The 21403-nt window shown below is 57.8% G+C and overlaps 1 protein-coding gene across 1 annotated transcript in view; it reads right to left on the minus strand.

The window, feature by feature from the left end:
• The window catches only part of RNF123 (ring finger protein 123), a 161958-nt gene that overhangs the window by 54607 nt on the left and 85948 nt on the right, over positions 1 to 21403 (minus strand). Inside the window, exons 25-35 of the mRNA XM_045024068.1 lie at positions 20444 to 20527; positions 19477 to 19584; positions 17584 to 17761; positions 15382 to 15456; positions 14570 to 14657; positions 14100 to 14187; positions 13806 to 13890; positions 10071 to 10210; positions 9689 to 9877; positions 6777 to 6852; positions 5447 to 5531 (exon numbers count right to left, since the gene is read on the minus strand). Of these exons, the coding sequence (XP_044880003.1) occupies positions 5447 to 5531; positions 6777 to 6852; positions 9689 to 9877; positions 10071 to 10210; positions 13806 to 13890; positions 14100 to 14187; positions 14570 to 14657; positions 15382 to 15456; positions 17584 to 17761; positions 19477 to 19584; positions 20444 to 20527 (1196 nt within the window). The remainder of the gene's footprint in view (positions 1 to 5446; positions 5532 to 6776; positions 6853 to 9688; positions 9878 to 10070; positions 10211 to 13805; positions 13891 to 14099; positions 14188 to 14569; positions 14658 to 15381; positions 15457 to 17583; positions 17762 to 19476; positions 19585 to 20443; positions 20528 to 21403) is intronic.

Raw genomic sequence — 21403 nt, forward strand, 5'->3', positions numbered from 1 at the left:
GCTGCTCCAGGAGGGATTACATTTAATCCCTTCCCACTGGCCCACTGCGGGCAGCCCTACTGCAGCCAGCCCTGCCTCTCAATTGTTCTCATTAGAACATTTCTGTGCTAGTGAAAACAGATCAACAATAACTAGAACCAAGCCTAAGGCAGGGGCGCACCGAGCAGGGCTCCCCACAGCTCTGCTGACAAATCCTGGCCTGGCACTGCAGTCTCTGCTATCCTAGCCTGGGCTTCCCCCAACACAGCTGTCAGTACCCCTCAATCCAACTCTCAGCCCCTCGTTACTCTTCACCATGAGATTGTCCCATTACAAAATGCTGGTGCTGAACTTGACATTCAGGAAGAATTACATGGGGCCAAACTCAGCTTTCCTAGTGATTTCAAGCAAACTGGAATCCAGGTCTCCAAAGTGCTAAGTGGCCTGCCCAGCCAAAGCAGAGGGGACTTGTGCTCCGGTCAAACAAGCCTCAGGTTCTCTTTGCAGAGAATGCTCCCCACACTTGAACACTGGTAGTTAGATCCATCCCTTTCTGCCTTCCCCCTCCGGGAAGCATTGGGAAGTCATGTGGTAACAACCACCCAGGGAGAGCTGTGACTCACCACAATTAACACCAGCGTGACCTGAGGTATTAAATACTGCAGTGCTTCTCTCGAGCCCACTCTGTCCAGCCCTGAAATAGGATGATGTGCAGAGCAGGTCCGCTCATCAGCTCTGCCTGGGAAACGCTCCTCTCTTGGCTCCAGGGGGCTCACCCCACCAGAGAAAGTCTGTAATGAGATGCCTTGTCGCCTCCTGCCCCATGGCAATGCGTTGCTGGGGTAACTGGACTGCTCTCTGATGCTACACACAGACACTAGCTGAGTCTGCCTGGCTCCAGGCCCCCTCCTGTCAGGCACCTTCTGAACTCTCCTCTTACTTGGCCAGTGCACCACCCTCCAGCTCAGGGCAATTCAGTCATGGGAGTGGGTTCCAGGCCCCTGTACTCCAAGAGGAGCCAAAGCATGGGCCAGAGTGCAACAGCGGCCCATTGAGTATTCCAGCCCTGGCTGCAGCCGCCTGAGCTCTGAAACAGGAGAGTGCCAGCCCGGGAATCTCCCCCGCAGACAAGCGAGTGCAGGGTTTTATGGACCAAACAACAGGCAAACAAAATCACGCAGCGATGGAAGAGCTCTATAAGGTCCCTCTGGGCCTGGCCAGGACTAGCCTAACCATAAATGCCCCAAGCAACAGGGCTCCAATCCCGGCCCTGGGGGAGATGTTTTCCTGACTAAACAAGCCACAGTGCAAGGAACTTTCCCTGATATTTTCAGGAACACAGGAATTGCCAGATGGGATCAGAGCTGAGGTCCACGCCGCCCAGTCTCCTGTCTGCAACAGTGCCCAGCCCCAGGTGCTTCAGAGGAAGATGTAAGAACCCACAGTAGCAGACTGGTCACAATCTACTCCAAAGATATTCTCATCCTCATCTCTAATAGCTGAGGACTACTTAAACCCTGTTGCAGGAGGGTTACCTCCCTTCCACTACTCTCATTAGCGCTCACTATGACAGTTCTGGATATTTTGCTTAGCTGTATTAATGTCTAATTCTCTACCGAATCTTCCCAAGTTCTTGGCCTCAACAACTTCCAGTGGCAGAGAGTTCCACAGGTCAGTTACACATTGTGTCAACAACTGTTTCCTTTAATCAGATTTTGAATTGAATTGAACTGAATTGAATGTCCCCTTGTTCACGCACTAGGTGCCATTGACAAGAGATGCTCTTGATGACCCTCAGACTAGTCAGTATTTGATAGACTATCATCTCTCCTCTTTAAGATAACAATCCCCATCTTCTCAACTGCTTTTCATAGGAGAGTTTCTCCAGGCCCTGGGTCTTTCCCATCGCCCTTCTCTGGGCCCCTCTAATTCTGCAATATCCTTTCAGAGATGGGGTGCCCAGTGCTGTACAGGATCCAGACGAGGCCAAACCAGAATTAGAACGTTCTCTGCCCCATTCCTTATGCAGCTGAACATACCTTGCTCTTCTGACCGCAGCTGCCCATTGAGCAGAGGTCTCCATAGCACTGTTTCTAATGGCACCCAGCTCCCATCCCTGAGCTCACAGTCAAGTCAGGCCTGCTGGGAGTAACCCCTCCAGTACAGGTTAGTTAGCATTCAGCACACTGAGTATAGTTTGCCACTGGGCTGCCTGTTCCCGTGGATTGTTTCAGTCCCTCCGGACCTGACTAACAAAGAACTGGGCCATCTCCAAGTTTAGCCACCTCACTGCACCCCCCCTCATGGTTCCCACTGGTAAACAGCCCCTTCTGTAACCAATACCACTTGGGATTTCTCTGATTGCACCTTGCTAGCCCAACTCCCCACCCCTGCAGAGACAACCCTGGCCCACTGGCTGAGGAGCACTGTGCCATAGCTAATGGAGCGGGTTGGTCTGTTCTGCCCTCAATTCACTCCCTCCTTCTGGAGCACAAAGGAGAATGAACACAGCGTTCCAGGTATGCGGTCAGTCCTATGGCGGGGAGCTGCCTCCATGCAGAGATGTCGGGGGGTGGGGGTGGGGTGGATTACAGTCGCTGCATTTTGCTCACTGCCCTGCCACACGGCCATCTCCTGTCTGATCTGCTGGCCACTGTCCCCAAGGGCATCTGGACACTCCTGCTCCAATAATGAGATTTAACTCAGACGTGCACTATTCGGGGGGCCGGAGGGGGGGGGCAGCGCTTGCCTCACTGCTTGGAATATGATGCCTGCCCTTCAAGCATTAGCAGTGTCCATGGTTGGGGTTGCTGCTCACCCTTCTTTCTGACAGCCAGCGAGGAAGAGGAAGAGGGGACCCAAGAAGAGGCCTGCCAAGGTTCCACAGCTTGGAAGCCTTGCTGATTTCCACGTCAGAACTGCTTGGTTCACATAAGGACAGAGATGGGTTTTACCAAGTGCCAACCCACAGCCTTGCCGACTGCCGAGAATTGAGCTGGGATCTCACACGTCCCCTTATGGAGGCTCCGCTGGGCCCCTGCTTACCCCTAGCACCACGCTCTTCGTGCTGCCCTCCCAAAGTTTGCATGGGTCTGATTGTGGGCATAAAGGAAAGCCTTTGTCCCTCCCTCTGGCTGACAAGTCCAGCAATCTGAGTAGGGGCAGGAGCTATGGAGGCCAGGGCAGGGAGGTGCCCCTGGAGCTCACACCCCATCACAGTGCCGAGCCCCTTCCAAAGGGAGAGCTGCCAGCAACAACAAGCAGTTCTGTGAAGTCTGTGGGAGAGCAAAGTCTGTTTGCATTTGCAAAGCAGAAAAGGCCACTGATTAGTGACCTTGAGCTGAACACTTGGCACAGTCATGCTCAGGGCTGTGTGACTGGTGCAGGGACCGCGGGAGATAGGATATAATTAGATGCATTTGTGTACATCTTTGAGTCCTTGAGAGAAGGATCAGAGCGAGTCTGACTGCAGGGCTGAGTGGCCCAGCCAGATGGGGCTCTGCTCTCTGCAAAGCCAGGGACTAACTTGTTCCACATGCACAGAGGGAAAGTGGGATGCGGAGGATGGGAACTGGGGGCTCCCAGCAGGCGACAAGGCAGAGCTGGAGGCAGAAGGCATTTGGGGAGAATGCACATGCGTTTACAGACAAAGCCAAGTGGACCTTAGCTAGCCTGAGCGGCCCACCTGGACATGGGCTGGGCTCTCAGCAGGAAGCACATATACATACCCAGAGCCTGCAGACATGCATTCAGCCTGCACCACAGCCCCTGGGCGTTCTGAGACAAGGAGGAGGAGAGGCTGTCCTGCTTGGCAGGACCGCGCTGCTCCCTTTCCCTGGACAGGGCTTGTCCATGCTGTTGGTCTCATGGATATGGCTGTGAGCACAGCAGTGTGCTTGGGCACAACGCAGCATGAAAGGGGGCAACAACTGTGGCTGCCATGACACAGCCATCTGGCCAGTGAAATCCCTCATGGATTTGCCAGCCCCTTCCCCACAGTAAGCTCCATGTATGGTGATTTCAGGGGGCACCTAGTTCAGAGGCCCCTTTGCTCACAGGCTGCTGCAGTGGACTACAGGCATTTGTGTCACTTCCTTACACCACAGGGACACAAGGACAGCAAAGATTTGACACCTTCCCCTCCTGCCGTGGGGCAGGAGCCGGACACTATGGGAGCTGTTGCCGGCTACATCTGGGATCTCCATAGTTCCCAGGTGTCCCTCCAGCCCCTGCCTACCTCACACACAGCCAAAGCAAGCCCTCGTCCACCCAGAACACCCCTGGGAGAGCTGGCCCTGCCTCGCAGCAGTGTTGGCCAGGATGGGAACTGGAGAGAACTGGCCATGCCAGGGCCTGTGGCTGATGTGAAGCAAGGCAAGTGCTAGGCCTCCGCCTGCCCAGGTGAGCTCAATCTGTATGTGCCCAGTGCTAGGTAGCGCACATGGAGCCTAGAAGGAGAGCTCACCAACCTGGCACTAAGAAGCCGCCAGCCCAGAGCCAACTGAGGGAGACAGAAGGTTGCACATGGAAAAGTGGAGGGTTGCATGGCACCACCCTGCCATTTCCTATGGTAACAGCACATCAAGGCTTTGGGACTCCGGAAGGCAGAGCTGCTCTCCTGACTCACCTAGGCTGCCAAAGCAGGCTCCAGCTCAGCAGCACAAAGGGCTGAATCTCCTACCAGGACACCCTAAGAGCAGCCAGCTTAGAAAGGCAGGTAGCACAGTGGGTAGGGGACTAACCTGGGAAGCAGGAGACCCAGGTTCCATTCCCTACCCTGCAACTGGCTCCTTGGTCTCAGCAAGTCACTCGGGCTCTCTGGCCATCAGCTGCCATCTGTAGAGCGGGGATAGGAGTCCTGCCCTGTCCTAGTGAGGCTGGAGAGTGACATGAGCTGGAGTGGCCCCCAGAAACTATGGCGATGAGGGCCACATAAGTATTTTACACAGCTGGTGCTAGAGGTGTACACGTGCATGAAGCCCTGCCTGAGGGCTAAACTGTCACCAGTTAAGAAGAAAGGCAACACCCCAGACAGCAGCACAGTGGAGGTGAGGCGCCAGCAGGCTGGGCAGGTGTCCGCTCGCTGCTGCCATGCTGCCAGGGGACACAGGCCAATCTGAAAGGGAGCGGGGCATACGGAGCAGTGGGGGTGCTGCGGCAGGAGGACAGCAGGGCTAGCTCTGTGCTCAAAGAAGCACGCCTGCCCCCTCCATGGCTAGGCAGGCCTAGGAGACAGAAGGAGTCTCAGCAGAGCCGAGGCAAGGCAGAGCAGCAGTTGGGCCAGTACAGAGGGAGTGAAGTGAACGTGGTGTCCAGCCCACCTTGTGGGGCAGATATGTTGGCCCTAGCAACCCGCACATACCCGCGCGGACTCCCATCCCCAGGCTCTGAAGGGCTGAGTCCATCTCCAGCTACACCACAGCACAGCCCCAAGGCGACACTGCCTCTCGCAGGAGGAGTCACTCACCCTTGGAAGTCAGTGTCCATGAGGAGTCGGACCAGAATCCCCGTCACAGCCACAAGAATTGGATAATGATCCACGCTCTCTAGCCCTGGGGGACAGAGCAGAGCCAGAGCAATGACCATGGCTGGGAAGGCCAGGTCATACCCCACCCCAGCACATGCCCGGCTCTGTACCCCGAGCCTGACAGCCATCCTTCTCTTTGCAGCAGCCCACCTCAGCTACACCCATGGCCATGCTGGGGGAGCCCTGGGCCAGAGGTGCTGCCTCCTCCTCCCACAAACCACATAAGCACCCTTCACATGGCCCTGGTCGCAGGCATCTTCCCATGGCCAGCACTGACCTCTTGAAAGCCTCAGGAAAGAGGGGCTCCCCCCCCACCCTGGGGCTGGTGCCCTACCCTGGTGTGATATGGAGGGGGCTGACTGGAGCCTTCCCACGGGGAGTGTAGATGAGCTGTGCCTCAAGGGAAAAGGGGACATTGATGAGACATCATTCCCTGAGGGGAGAGAGGCTGACTCAGCAGTACCACATGGCCCAGGGGCTGTGCTTCCAGTTACTTCCCAGCAGCATGCTGGTTAATCTGCTGGCTATGCTTCAGCCGTCCCCTGGCAATGCAAGTTGGGAGATGGTCTGCGATGCAGGGACAGCAGGTGGTTGCTAGCACAGCACTGTCCTTCCCCAAATCCAGCCGCGCAGCCCAAGGACAGACTCAGCAATGCATAACTAGATAAGGACTTCCTGCATGACCTTCCCTGGCACAGGCAGGAGATCAGCCTCCATTCTACGGGCACCTCCCCTCCCAGCCCCCTTTCCAGTTCCCTAGAGTGCCCATTTGAGGGCAACACCTTGCCCAGAGCAGGCATGGAACATTGCAGCAGTTTAACAGCTGCTCAGAGTTTGGTGCCTAGAGACCCCAGAGGCCAGGACCCAAAGGGGAAGTGAGGGAGCAGAGACACCTGAGGTAGGACAGAGGGTCTCATGGAAACAGGCAGGGAATTGGGAGTGAGCATAATGCTCAAGAGCCCTGTTTACATCTCCTAGAGCCTGTCATGCAAGTGCCCATGGTTGGGTTGGCAGGTCACCCTTCTGTCTGACTCAGAAGAAGAATGCCCCCTGCTATATCCCCAGCCCGCGGCACCTCAGGTTCCCGGCCACATAGCCCAGCACCCAATGACAGCCCCAGAAGAGACCGGGCCAATCTCTGCAAAGCACCCACACTGCCACATCACTCCACTGGCGAGGGGGAACACCTCAATCCCCTAGGCCCCCCAGACAGCCACCAGTAAGTTCCTGACAAGCAAGGATTCAGCCAGGCCCAACAAAGGTGACTCACCTGGCAGCCGGAGGTTGACCACTCTGTCGAACAGGTTCCGTTCAGCTGTCACCCGATTCAGCACCTGGTTCAACAGCTGTGCGGGGACAGGAGAGATGTCAGGAGAGACTGTTCCTATCTCCCGGACAGGACGCCCACCTGAGCAGGCCAGAGCAGCCCCGTTCCAGCTGTCAGCCCCAGCCCCAAGTCAGCGCGTCGCCCTCAGAGAGCACACCCGCCACATGCAGGCCTCCGCAGGAGATAGCCCCTCTTCCACTAGCTACTCCTGAACCTCCCGCCAGCTGGACAAGAGGCATCTGGCTGAGCGCATCCCATGGATTGTTAAGGGTCCACACCACAGAGCACAACGACAGAGCAGACTGCAGCCCTCCCATCCCTACTGGGGCGATGCCTGGGAGAACTGCAGCTCCCAGCATGCAGCGTTCCATCAGGAGTAGACAGTGCAGCTGCACTGCAAGAGATGGCAGCAGCAGTGCAACACTCCCCCTGTGGGTGTACACTGACTCCCAGCAGGCCACATGCACATCAGCAGGGCACGCAGCGCTGGAAACCCCTGGTGGGCAATGGGCCACAGTCTGCAGCAGTGAGAGGCTGAACACATGAGCAGTCACATCGGCTGCATTCCAGGCTGCAGTCAGTCCAGAGGAAACTCTCACCAAGGAGAAGCTACATCCCAGGCCACATCGTGGCCAATGGCACAATTGGTCAGAGTGGGCCAACCAAGTGCCAGCTGTGAGCAGGGCTGGGTGCAGGCACTTGCTGGCTAACAACTGCCAATGGCCTGAGGAGCTCTCTGCTGAGCCCAGGATCTAACAGGACTAGGACTGCTGGTCCCCAAGCACAGCAAGGAAACAGCTCAGGCCCAGGAGGCTGCTGGGCAAATCACATACAACCAAGCTCCACCCAGACTAGCAGCAGGCTTCTGCCTCACCTGGCAGTGAAACTGAATGTTGTTAGGCTCCAGGGTGAACCCCCACTGGGACAGCTGAGGCTCTGGCCATGCCCTTTCCAGCACACAGCCCACCTCAGCTCACTCAGCACACTTGTTCTGCTGCCATCATGGCTACTCTTCTTTCAGCTGAAAGCAAATCCCTGGTGCAGCCAGCCAAGTAGGTAGGGCTGGCTCCAGTGGGATCCCCATGGCACAGGGCGGGTCTGGTGCCAGCACCACCTGGGCACCCAGTGCTCTCTGTCTGCAGCAGGGAAAGCCATGGGAGCAGACAAGCCCACTCTCCCTCTCCCCCCCCCACTCTGCCCTACCTGCATCTGTATAACCCCCTTCACTGGCCATGTCCCCTCTCAAGGCAGCGAGGCCCCACAGTCGCAACACACCGTCTGACCCTGCCATCACACCCTCTTGTGGTCTATCCTGAGACACAGGCCTGGCACACAACAGCATGCCGGGGAAAGCTGCTGGTGGTGCTCCCCTCTCCTGTACTGCACCCCTCCTGCAGCCCCCCATTATAACCCTGAGCATACAGAAAGCGAGCGGCATGCCACTGCGCTCCGGCGGGTGGCTAGGCTCGAAGCTGTGCTGCCAGCTCAGCTGGCCAATGTGGGCCCCAGAGGGCTTGTACCTAGTCACTCCTGGCACAGCGTCCCCTGCCTGGAGCCCTGGCCAGATGACATGGCCTTGCCCAAAGCAACCTCTCTGAGAGTGGAGACACAGAAGAGAGCCTTAGGACCTAGTGCAGCCTTGGGCCTAGCACAGGCCAGGGAACATCACCTCGCAATTCCAGCCAATGACTGGTGGCTGGCCAGAGCAGAGCTCTGGGAAAGAGACGTCCAGTCTCGATTTACAGATTCCCAGGACGGAGAATCCCCCCCGGCCCAGGCAATCTGCTCCGAGGGACTAGGGCTTCACTCAGACAGCTGGGGTGATGCTTCGTTTGATCTTTGCCAAATTCAGCTCCCTGTCCTGGCTCGTGTTCTGCCTTTAGCTGCTGATGTCTGAGCCCCCTGCTCACAGCCACATTCTCCCTGCAGAGGGACTAGGCCTGGGGTCAAGTCACCTTTTACTCCTCATTTCAATAAGCTGCTAGTGCAGCTGCTCTGCACACCAAAGGGGACTTGTAAAACCAAGCATTATGTCAGTTCAAGGCTACATGTGGATGCGGACTGCAGAAGGGAAGTTGCTAAACTGATTTTAGTTATACTACTTTTAGCCACAGGGCTGTGGTTGGCAATGGAGGTGCCAGGGTGGGAATAGTAGTGGGTCATGATTAAGGAGCAAGGGCAGAACTGGGGAGGAGGAAATCCCAGGACAGCAACAACAGGGGGCTGCAGGTCAGTCGCTGGGGGCACTAGCAGAGCTGAGAAGGGGTGGAAGCTAGGGACTGGAACAGCAGAGGGCTGTCTATTAGGATTGAAGGGCATTGGCACAGCAAGAGTGTGTGTCCAGGTCTGGAATACCACCCTAACTTGATTTCAGGTTCCAAGTAAGGCCAGCTATCCCCTCCCCTGCTTCCCTTGAGTTCACATCAAGCAGATGAATGCATCTCCTCTCTCTCAGGGCTTTGTACAACTGCCATTTCCGCATGATCTGAGCAGCTGCCATGTGAAAGCCACTGGCATGGGGAGTTCCTCAGTGTGCAGTCCGGAGCATGCATCTCTTTTCCCTCATGGGGTTGCAGGTAGTTCTGCGTGGGACGGGTTTCTGTGGGGTAGGGGGCTGATGAGGTGCCTGCTGGAAAAGCTTAATCAAATAGGAGGGCTTGGCAGCACCTAGAGTCAGCCAGATTTCTCCCACAATAGCTGCCCGCAGGTACATCAGCCTGAGAAACTGATGCTGGATCCCCTGGGTTGGTAGTTTTAACAAAGACACCCGGGAAGGGGGCTCTTTATTCATGCCATCCTGCCCCCAGCAGGGGGTGCTCTCGCCTACTCCACCGGCTCCCAGCATGGGGATGTACCTGGGCCAGTCTCCTGAGCAGCAGCTCCGAGGAGGGGCGGCTCCAGTCGAGGAAAATCTCCGGGGCCAGCGTGACAGTCATTTCCAGCACCCTGAGCAGGCTCACCGACAAGTCGAAGCATGTTGCGCACACCTTCAGCTGGCGGCTGTCCACAAAGTTCCTCTCCAGGCGCTCTGCTGCCTGCTGGATCTGCCCAGGCACAGGGCACAGCTTAGTATAGGGCCTTGCAAGGAACAGAGGCCTCCACCCGCTCATGCACCCGTTAGGGCTGTGCTGCTGGACTCCTCAGGCAGGCTGCCCTGGCCTGGCTCCCAGAACCCCACCCCTGCATAGCCTGCTGGGGTCCCCGCTAGGTGCTGTCCAGCCAAGCCCCGGCACTCACCTCCTGGATCATGCCAATGAACTCCGAGAAGGCCCAGTTGAGCTGGTTGAGGACGCTGTTGAGGAAGCTAGGTGCCATGTCGCAGTCACTGCGCAGCAGATCGGCCATGTGCTGCTGCAGAAGGGTGGAGGGGCATGGCTCTAGGACCAAAGGGCAGAAGCGTCAAGGGCAGACCCAGCACTAGGGCAGGGGGCAGCCTGGGATGCCCAGCTCAGGGAGGCGGGCAGCTGGGATAGGCACAGGTCTGGTGCCATGCAGCACTTTAAGGCCAGGCGGAAGACTGAGCATGAAGCAGACAGCCCCTCGTGCCCAGCTGCTGGACAGTGAGTAGAGATGGCAGGTGCCCTGCAAGGCTAGGTCCACAGACTATTCTGAGCAGAGCTTGTCTGTGGGCTGCCAGCACTGCCCTGCTTAAGCTGGGCCACAGCTGTGTACGGTCATGGCTCTTGCTCCCTCCCTTCCTCCCAGGGGAACAGCAGCCCTGCAGCCGAGCACTAACCAAGCCTCGTGCTCGGCTCCAGAAAGCCACAGACTAGCTCAGCAGTAACCTCTCCTGATGCCAGCATCGCAATCGCTGCCCCGCTCCCAGACACCCGCCCCCTCACCTAGGCCCTGGCCTGCCCGGCTGCACTCAGAAGGCCAGTGAGGAAGGTGCTCCCTCCCTAAAATGGGGAGGAGCCCTCCCCCAGGGCTGCACTCCCGTGGCCCAGGCAGGCTGTTGCAGAGAACCTAAGGCCGTTTCTCAGCACTCCCACCATTGCTTCCCGGCTCAGCCCTCTCGATGGTGGCAGCCCCCAGCACAAACACACTGGGGCCCAATGAGGCTCAGCCAGTGTCCCTCCCTGGCAAAGACGGGGCTTGGGCTTAGGCACTACCAAACAGGGAAGGGGAAGGGAGGGCAATGGACACTGCATCGCAGCTCCTAATCACTACCACAGCCGCAGGGCCCAGCACTGAGCCATGCCTGCTGGAGCAGAGGGGCTGTCACGTTCCTGCATGTGGGGAGCCCCGGCGGGGAAAGCAGATAGCAGCAGCCCCGTACAGTGCAGGGCCCCTGCATGTCATAGAATCTCAGGGTTGGAAGGGACCTCAGGAGCGGAGCCACCCTGGTCTCAGCAGCCAGAGCCCTGCTCCCAGGAGGGACCGACTGGCACCAACAGCGGCCCTGGGACTGGCCCAGACAATGAGCAGCAGGGCCTGAAGCTTCCTGGCCCTTGCCCTCCCCCTTGCAGCAGGGAGCCCGCATGCTGCAGACCAGGGCACTCTGTCCTGCCCTCCTGAGGGAGGGAGGGGTGCCTGGCCTGGCAGCGCGCTGCTCCTCTGAACACTCCCTCCTGCCTCTAGCAAGGGCCAAAGTGCCCAGGTCTAAGGGAGGTGGGCCTGCATTCCAGGGCCACCAGGCCAGAAGGGAGCAAGGGCTGTGCCAGCGTGGACAGCCTGCTTGGACTCCCAATGCAGCAGGAGACTCAAGCTGCTTGGGGGCGCCTCTGGCAGTTGGACCTGGTGCTCTGGGGTGGGGGAGCAGCACTTCCCTCAAGCCACCCCTGAGACACAGCCCACGCAATGGGCACTGCATTGGAATTAGCCCCTTGTCCTCCTGCCCCACCCAGGCAGGGGTAGGACCCAAGGGCACCTCTGCAGAAGGTGCTCCCTTGCAATTAGAGCAGCATTCATTATTGGTTCAGGGGCTGCACAGACCAGCAGTGCCAGGAGCCAGGCCCATTCCTCTGCTTGCTCAGACCTTTCCCAATCAGATGCAGGGGCACCCAGGAGCAGAGCCACACCACCGCTGCCCCTGGGGGTGCAGCAAGCGTGCCACACAGCTGCCAGCACAGGACATGGGGATGTTCCCATGGCACTCTCTAGCCCGCAGGCCAAGGCAGAGGCTGGTGCAGCTCATACCCTGGATCTGCCAGCTCTGTCCACCCCCCAGTTACAGCAACTCCCCCATCTCTCAGGCAGGAGGCAGCCACCCTTCTCCATGAGCAGGAAGCCACCACCATGGTGATGGCAGTCCTAGGTGAGTGGCCCCCCTCTGCACAGCTGCAGCAGGGCACTGGCATGAGCTGCCCCATCTCCCTGGTACAGAGCAGAGATGCAGGCCAAGGAGCCCCTCCCCCACCAGGGCTCCCACCAGGACTGGAGTGGGAGGGGGGAGGGCCAGAGGCACACCTGGAGGGGAAGCACCACCAGGGAACTAAGAGCTACTACACGACCACACAAGACAGGGCCGAGCAAACAGCAAACTTACGCTGGAGGCTAGCAACAGACAGATCTCCTGAGCCCCCAAGAGAGAGAGAGACAAGAGAGCGGCATTACAGAGGGGGCAGGGCGCAGTGCAGCACCTATGGCTGCAGGGCCCTATGCCCACGCCCAGAGCGGCTCGCCAGTTGTTGACCTGGCATCACCAGAGCTCTCCACCCAATGAGAGCGAGGCCCAGCAGCTTGTGCACGCACGCGCGCACCCCCACCCCGAGGCCCAGCAGCTTGTATGTGCACACACACCCCCCCAGAGCCCAGCTGCACGCACACACACACCCCCCCGAGGCCCAGTGGCTTCTTTGTGCATACCCTCCCACCGAGCCCAGCTGCACACACACTCTCCAAGATCCAGCGGCTTGCGTGCACGTACACACACAATGCCCCCAAGGCCCAGTGGCCCTCACACAGCTCCATGTAGGGAGCAGAACTCCAGGGGCTGAGCAGCATAGGGAACAGACAAAGGGAGGACACAGAAAGGAGAATGCCACCATCACTCCTCTATTAACCGGTGCCCCGCATGGGCATGCCAGGCGCCTGGGTGGCAGTGTGACATTTGGATTCATTTGCTTTTCTGTGGCCTCCACTGCCACTAGTGCAGCTGGTTTGCCCAGAGCTTGGGTGGAGCCGGGGCGCTTGGGAACAGCATGGCCTGCTCACAGAACTTGCTAGCTCCCCAGATCACCTATTCCCCCAGCGAACAGACCAAGACTGGCCCTTCCAACTCCTCGTTGGCTGGAGCCAGGGGGACACTGCTCCAGTCACTGCTGCAGCAAAGCCGGCTGCGGCCAGCTGCCCTGGCCCCCGCTGCTGTCCACAAGCAAGGCCTCAGGCCACAACAGCACAGGAGTGTGATGGAACAAGGGCACCAGAGCAGTGGGGTATGGAGAAGGGAACAGGCCCCCCTCAGGCTTCTGCCATCGTATGTTCCCTGGCGCCCCAAGAAGCCTCTGCTCACACCTCCTCCATCACCTGCTGAAGAGCCCCTGGCTCAGCATTTGCACACTGCTGGGGCTGTTCCCAGCACCTCCAGCTGGGCCTGCTGGACACATCCCTGGTTCCCCACCAGCAGGGCCCCACTAGATCCTGGCGCCAGACCCCGCCCCGCCCCTTAGCACCCCCAATGCTGCAAGCGTCTTGGCACCAGACCCCACTCTCCCTCCCTGGCTGCGAGCGCCCCAATACCACCTCCCACCCCCCAATATTGTCCTCAATATCATAAACGCCCTGGCGCCAGACCCCACTCTTCCCCCCCACAGGCCACAAGTGCCCCAGCACCAGACCCTGCCCCCACCACCGCCCCCAATGCCGCAAGCGCCTCGCACCAGACCCCACCCTTCCCCCACCAATGCCGCGAGTGCCGAGCGCCAGACCCCACTCCCCCTCCACAGCCACGATTGTCCTGGCACCAGATCCCAGCCTCCTCCCGAATGTCATGAGCGCTCCAGTGCCAGACCCTGCCCCCACCCCACTCACTCTGCAGGCTGGGGAGATTGGCATCCTCGGGCTTGGTTTTCAGCAGGTGCGGGAGCCGCGTGTACCTGTATCCAAACCCACAGCCCTGCGGGGAGGGAGACAAGGGAAGGGTTAGGGCAGGGCTCCCCAGGCCACCACGGCAGAGCGCTAAGCTGTGCCAGGCAGGCTGAAGGGGACACCGCAGGTGCTGCCCAGCCTGCCAGAGAGAGGGCTGAGACCTCTAGTCTGCAGCTGAGTGATGGCCCCAGAGGCATGGGCCTAGGCTGCTGGCAGAGACAGGTAGTGGGACCTTACCCGCCACAGCCGAACAAGGATCCAGTTGGTCTGCGCCCACGGCCGCTGCTCATAAGGAGCCAGCAGGTTCCTCATCATGGATATTCGCCTGCCAGATGGAAGGGATATGTTGGCAGCCAGGAACATAGGGAGGGGCAGGGTGGCACATCTGGGGCTCCTAGGGGGCAGGGAAGGGAGAATGGCAGAGCACCAATGTCTGTAGGGCCAGCACCTGTGGCACACCCGGGGGAGGGGCAGGGCCGGCACCTGCGGCACACCCGGGGGAGGGGTTAAAATTAAGCTACATCTTCCCGTCCCCGGCTAGTCTGCAGCTGATCTACCCCAGCAGCCATAATCACTGCTACTGCCCTTAGCCCAGCCTGCTCCAACCCAGGGACCTCTCAGCTCCATTGTCCTGACACCCACTCTTCCACTCCCAGCTCCTTTACCCCAGTTCCCCATGGCAGTTCAGGGTGCGGGTCGGGACTTACTGCTCCTCTGGGATCCTCTCCACGGCCCGCAGCGAGTGTGGGTAGCAGACGTAGCTGGCCAGCGCCTGCATCAGTGAGTCCCGGATGTCTGGGGGCAGACGAGAGGGGCTAGGCTGATGCAGTAGGGCCAGGCCCATGGCTGAGCCGTGCAGGGAGCCAGGGAAGGAAGGTACTGGTCCCCGGCAGGAGGGACAAGTGGCATTTTAAAGGATACAATCCAGGGGCTAGCTAGGGCCCTAGTAACACAGGCAACAGGTCCCCTCCTGCAGGATCGCTCCATCCTGCAGCCTCCCAGGCCCTGCCAGGCCAGGGGCCAGGCTTAGAGCCACCTCAGGCCTTCTCCAGTCACAGGGGAACTGCCTAGTCCCTGCTCATCTCTGCCCATCACTTGTACAACGGGGAGGTCATGAATTCCCCTACCCCACGCAGCTGAGAAATGCAAGACTTTTCTGAGAAATGGCCAATCTGTGCCCAGCCAAGACTCCAGGCAGGTGCTGAGCCCTCCAGGCAGCTGCCCAGGGTTTGCCATCGGCAGAGGAGCACGCGCAGGAGAACCCATCCCATGCCAGTAGCTAGGACTCTCTGCTCCCCTTTCCTTCCCCCACTAATGCAATAACCTCAGCAATTGCTAGAAAAGCCACCCCAGGGTGCCCAGCAGCCCTGACACAGCCAGCCTGCCGCCTTTGCTGCACTCCAGCAGCCCCTTGCTGCTCCGGGGCAGGGTGTGGCAGCAAGATGGGGGCTGGTCATTGCCTGGCCCTCACCCCCAACAGGCAGAGCAGTCACCAGTCACCCCAAGAGAGCAGCCTCACCAGTGCCGACGATCCTGGAGTCAGCAAAGTGCTTGGCCAGGATGGCAGCAAGACGTGTCAGAGTCTCTTCATAGCCTGCAAGGAAAGGGATTGAGCAGGTGGAGAAGGGCACAGTCCCTCGCCCTCAGGCAGCCACGGGAACCACCCCTGCTGCAGAGCTGGGCGGCAGAGTCGGTTCCTATGTAATATAACTAGGTCTCCCCCATGTGGGGCAGCGATAACCATGGGAACAGTAACTGAACGGGTGTCTCTGCCTGAGTCTGCAGAGAGCCTGACATCATCGCTCTGAGGGGGCCGTTTTGAGTCAGCCTCCCCGGATGTAGCGGCTGCCAGGTGCCTGGAGAATCCAGCAAAAGGCCAGCCATGCAAATAACCAACAGTTCCAAGTCTTAGCTGCACATATGGGGACAATGGGTGCTGGACATTGGGAAGCCCCAGCACAGCAGGGAAGCCCCAGCACAGCAGCTCTGGGATGCTCAGGATAGCACACCTGAGCCCAACTGCCCCTTTGAGCTGGGAACACAAAGGGTATGGCTCCTGCAGCTGGCTCAGCAGTGTGGCCCTGAGTGGCCCATGTGCTCATGGGATACAGTTAGGAGCAACGTAACATTGTGCTACAAAGTGCTAGAAAACACTGCCAGGGTGGGCCCCCACTGGGGATGCTGGACACTGCCATTCTCTGCCGCAGGGTTTGAACCCTTCAGGAGCAGGGCTCTGGCTCCATGGCACACCAGGCTGGGCTGGACAAGAGCAGCCAGCAGGTCTGCGAATCCCTTCAATCAGCTGCACACACATGGCCGATTTGGAGTAGCATTTTGGCAGCAGTGGGCCAGCCAGGCCAGGCACTGCACACGCGGACAGAGCCCAGGCCAGAGTCGCCCCTCAGACCTTCTCGCTCCCAAGTCAGCACAGCCCTCATCCTGGGGGGATGCCCACGTCAGCCCCATGCTGCCTCTCACTGCGAGAGAAGTAGTGTATCACCCACCTGCCTGTCCTCCTTCCCTCCTCAAAGAGCAAGCAGATTTTCACTCAAACCCGCCAGAATAACACACTAAACGGCCTCCTCCCTGACACAGGAGCACATGGCACAGAACCAGGCGGGCGCTGGAGCCGGCTTGGCCAGCCTGGCTCGCAGACCCAAAGGACTCAGCAGGGAGGCTTGCATTGCCATTGGCTACACAAAGAGCCAAAAGTAGCCCAGCAAGGAAATCTAGACACTGCAGAGGATCACACGGGGCAGGGACGCAGGGGGAGCTGACCCATCTCTCAGTGACTGCTTGGGTCTTGGCTTGCATTGGGCCTTCAGATCTGCTCCCTATACCTTGACTGCCAGCCCTGCCCAATCCGCCAGCCAGCCAGGCATGGGGCTAACCCCACAGAAGCAGAGGGGAGGGCAGAGCTGGGGAAGGGCCTAAACCTGAAGGGGATCTCAGGATGGGGAGCAGGGCAGGAAGGAGCCACAAATCATGCAGGGCCCCAGCTCCGCAGCGACTCCAGCTGCAGAATTGGCCACAGACTCTCAGCTCCACTGGAGCAGAAGATTGCTTAGATAGCAAAGGCCTGGTGGCTAGGAAGGGAGCGGGAACTGCCTATTCCACACCTTAGGTGTTGGCTCTGAAACCCAGTGTTGACAGCTTCGCTGTTCGCCATTTCACTGCTGATGGTTTTAACAGAAACACCCCAGCTCATCACCCCCATCCTTGGCAGGGAGCAAAGAGGGCAGACATCCCTTCTGTGCCCCAAACCCACCTACTTCCATCACCCCCCATGCCAAAAGTCATCTGCCAAAGTCTCCATCCCCCCTGCCAGCCACCACTGTGGCAAGCTAGACACCCACAGGGCAAACTCCACAACATACTGCAGAAGCAGGGGCAGCATACAATAAAGACAACACAATGGCCAAAGACGGCCTGGTCTCCTGGCTGCCTGCAAGTCCCCACATGCCACAGACTGAGAGCAAGCAGGTGACCAAGCCCAGGAAATCCCAACGGGCCCCTTTGGAACCCCAGTCTAACTCAACAAGCTGTGCCGCCCCTCCCCCAAGGAAATGGCCAGCACTTGGTGCAGAGATGAGCACATGGCAGGGGAAGCAGCCCCGCCATCTCCTGGGAGCTCGCAGCCAAGGCGCAGCTTTGTCCTGCCCAGCACCAAGCCCAGCCCAGCATAAGTCAGCAGTGATGGCAGTGCGAGCCCCCTCCTCACCGGGGAGCTCCTCCATGCAATGGACAGGGCTGAAGTAGTTCTTCAGCGTGCTGTAGCTGTTCATGGCCACACTGAGGTAGAACTCCGGCATGAAGGCGAAGAGCGAGCCCGTCCTGTCCCCGTGCTCAATGGTGCGGATGCACACTCGCAGCAGCCAGTATATGTCCTGCATCTTCTCCTGCCGGGAAGAACACAGCCACGAAAGACTCAGCTTCCACCCCAGGCAGGCCAGAAAAAGTTCTAGGCAATATACCAAAGTGACTGTTGCTGTGGGCCCAAAGGATAAGAGGCTGAGGACTGAGTGGAGAGCCCCAGCACCATGCCATGTGGATAGCCAGGGGCAGCTCAACCCAAAGGGGCTTTGAACCAGAGGATGGAAGCTAAGAGTGAAAGAAGAAAGCAGAGTGCTGTCATCTTGAACTCCAACTCAAAACAACACCTGGATCCATCTTTAAAACTTCTAGCAAGCTGGGTCACCCTTAAATTGGGCTGATCAGCCATAAGCGGGTTCAGCAGGCACCTGACTAGACCTTTTACATGTACACCATGACACAGTGGATCAACAGCTGCCTAAACAATAACTATAACAATAAATGTTAATGGGAAAACGTCCAAAAGGGAGACAAAAGGACTGGGTTTGTTCAAGCAAAAAGGCTTAACTCAAGGACTGGGTTAGGATCATGCCTGGCAAACAAAAGAGGAATGGGACCATAAATTAGTAACCCAAAACCAGTGTCGAGAATTAGGCCCAATGGTAAAGGAAATAATGTGGGGAGGAGCTATTTTGCCCATTACTTTTTTTGGAGGTTCCTTAAAAAAGACTTCTGGGGACAAATGAAAAAGCTGCTGAACAACAAATGCTAGCTGGGAGACGAGCTGCCCAAAAGCAGTGAGCCGTCACCCTCAATCTCCAGGGCCTCCAGGAGCCACCACTGGGCCTTTACTGTCCTAATTCTGAAAAATGTTCTGACCAGACTGGGTCAGAGAAAGGGAGCCAAAACACATCGTTGCCTCCACCAGCTCCAGCTAAACCCCAATCACCCCCTGGGATGAAGATATTGGTGCCTGCTATCACACGCCTCTCTTCCCCTCCTCCCCGCTGCTTTACGTTTTCCTAGCCCTCTTTTTCCTTCTAAGGACCATATGCTCTGCAACACTGCTGTAAGCCTGTAACCAAAAACACAGCTAAAAGCAATTCCCTGAACAGACCTGCATAGGGACAAGTTGCCAAGTGCGGAAGGGGCTGATCAGACCACATGCTGAGCCCGTGTGGGTGCAAGTCAGAGCCAGCCCCAGAGACAGAAGCTGCATTTTCTCTTTGTGGTTTTTTCCCCTTTTCATGGGCTTGTCTCGCTCTGTTTTGTAGGAAAGGGGACTGAACTTTAACAGCAGTGGCAGCTCCAGCCCATTCCAACTCACGGTTTCTCTTTTCCCCAAAGAGAATAGCTAGTACCATCTTTACTTCCACCTAAGGCTCAGATATGGGGGGTGAGGGAGTGTTCCTGCCAAAGGCTCTACAGCTCAAAGGGAGGGAGTGGGGGTAGGAGAAGAAATATTGTTACAATGAAAGCCCCACTTAAAATACTGGAAATGTGAAGTTAACTGGGTTTCCTTCTTTTTTTTCTAGATCTTTACTGAAATGCTGACTGGTTTGTAATGGTGCATTTGCCATGGTACTAGCAGGCCAAGGTCTCTGCTCACCCCGCCCCGAATCAACATTAAAGAGTTTTAAACAGGAACACTGGCAGGGTCACGTTTACCCCTGGGACTCTCTGGGCCCATCTAGTCCATCAAAATCTATACAACAAGCCCCACAGCTCAGAATTTCACAGGGGTCAGGCTGAACCGCTGCCCACCCTCCCCCTGGCTGCTCCCACCACACGCTTCTCTCACCTTGGAGTAGATGGTGACGTTGATCCAGGCTAGCCGGCGACTCAAGTGGTTGAGTTTCTCTGAGAAAACCTTCTGGCTTTTCACCAGCTCCTCGTAGATGTCCCTCCTCTGAAAGAAGCATAGCGGGTGTGAGGAGCCCCTCCCTGCCCGGACAGGCATGGTGCAGAGCAGAATGGACAGGACAAAAGAGGTCCCCCCTTCTATGGTTCGCAAGGGAGGACAGAGGGGCCAGAGTCCAGTCTTGCCCAGCCAAGAGGCATCCATGTGAAGGCTGGGGGAGTGGAAGCCAGAAGCAGAGCAACGCCCAGGTGGGATCCATCGCTGCCCTGACCAGCAAGAACCCCAGGACCAGGAACCTTGGCCAGGTATTAGCCCCTAGGTGTCCAAGTGCTTTCAAATCACCTGCTCTAAGAGGTGGCCTTTGGTAGGACTGGTCAGATGGAGTTACCCTCCACCCACAGGAGCTCTGAGCCAGAAACTATTCTGGGCATTTCCTGTCTGGTTTCTTGGTGGCACCACCAGCCAGGTGTCCTTCCACTAAGCCCCAGTGCTGCATGCGGTGGTACCCAGACCCAAAAGGGGCGGGGGCCGGGGGGTGGGGGGGGAGAGGCATCTATGCCATGGGCTGGGTTTGGAGGGTTATTTTATTCAATACTCTTGGGGACAGAAACTCTACACCCCATAACAGACCAGTCTGGCACACCTGTCCCATGAGGCAGGCCCCTCAGCCTGCGAGCCCCCGAGGTAAATGGAGAGCAAAACCTGTGCTTTTGTTCCTCCTGGCCTGCTGCTGGGGCCTGCACTCTAGAGAAGCAGCAACTGGACCACACAGTGCACATGCCCCTCCTCCCTGACAGCCTCCTTGCAGTCCCCGGCTTGAGCTATCCTCCGGCAGAGCCCTTTGCCACAAGGCTCTGCAAAGGCTACGAAGATGGAAGTTGGGGGGGCTACCGGAGGGACTCCTTACCTTCTTTGGACATCGGCTAATCTTCTCCTCTGTGTCCTTCAGAGCCAGGGCGTATTCGTTCACATCATCGGACACACCCACCATCTGAAAGGCAAGCGGGGACCAGTGATGCCAGCACAGAGCTTTTCCAGAATGGTCAAGAGCAGCCCAACCCTGGAGAGCAGCAACCCAGCCAGCATCGTGGCGCTCCTGTCCCCTGGCTGGGCTGCTCTCAGCAGCCTGACCCTGGAGAGCAGCAAACCATCCACAGAATCATAGAATATCAGGGTTGGAAGGGACTTCAGGAAGTCATCTAGTCCAACCCCCTGCTCAAAGCAGGACCAATTCCCAACTAAATCATCCCAGTCAGGGCTTTGTCAAGCCTGACCTTAAAAACCTCTAAGGAAGGAGATTCCACCAACTCCCTAGGTAACCCATCCCAGTGCTTCACCACCTTCCTAGTGAAAAAGTTTTTCCTAATATCCAACCTAAACCTCTCCCACTGTAACTTGAGACCATTACTCCTTGTTGTCATATGGTACCACTGAGAGCAGTCTAGATCCATCCTCTTTGGAACCCCCTTTCAGGTAGTTCAAAGCAGCTATCAAATCCCACCTCATTCTTCTCTTCTGCAGACTAAATAATCCCAGTTCCTTCAGCATCTCCTCATAAGTCAGCATTGTGGCACTCCGGTCCCTTGGCTGGGCTGCTCTCTGCAGGCCAGGGGGTCAGAAGGCTGACGCTGCAGTGATTTGCTCTCACTGCAGATACAGGAGCAATTCCTCCTCACCAAACCCAGCCACTTGCTCAAACATAGCAAAGGCTAAAGGACCAAATGCAAGACCTATGCTAGCTTGTAACCCCCTATGCTATGCTAGTAGTGAGCCCTGCACTGTCCTGGATTGAACTGGGTGGGCTGAGCACCGACGTCCAGATCCCAATGTGCCCTGGGCTGCTCAGGTGAACAGCCATCTGGCCCAG

Source organism: Mauremys mutica, chromosome 7 (assembly GCF_020497125.1).
Source record: "Mauremys mutica isolate MM-2020 ecotype Southern chromosome 7, ASM2049712v1, whole genome shotgun sequence".
Lineage (NCBI taxonomy): Eukaryota > Metazoa > Chordata > Testudines > Geoemydidae > Mauremys > Mauremys mutica.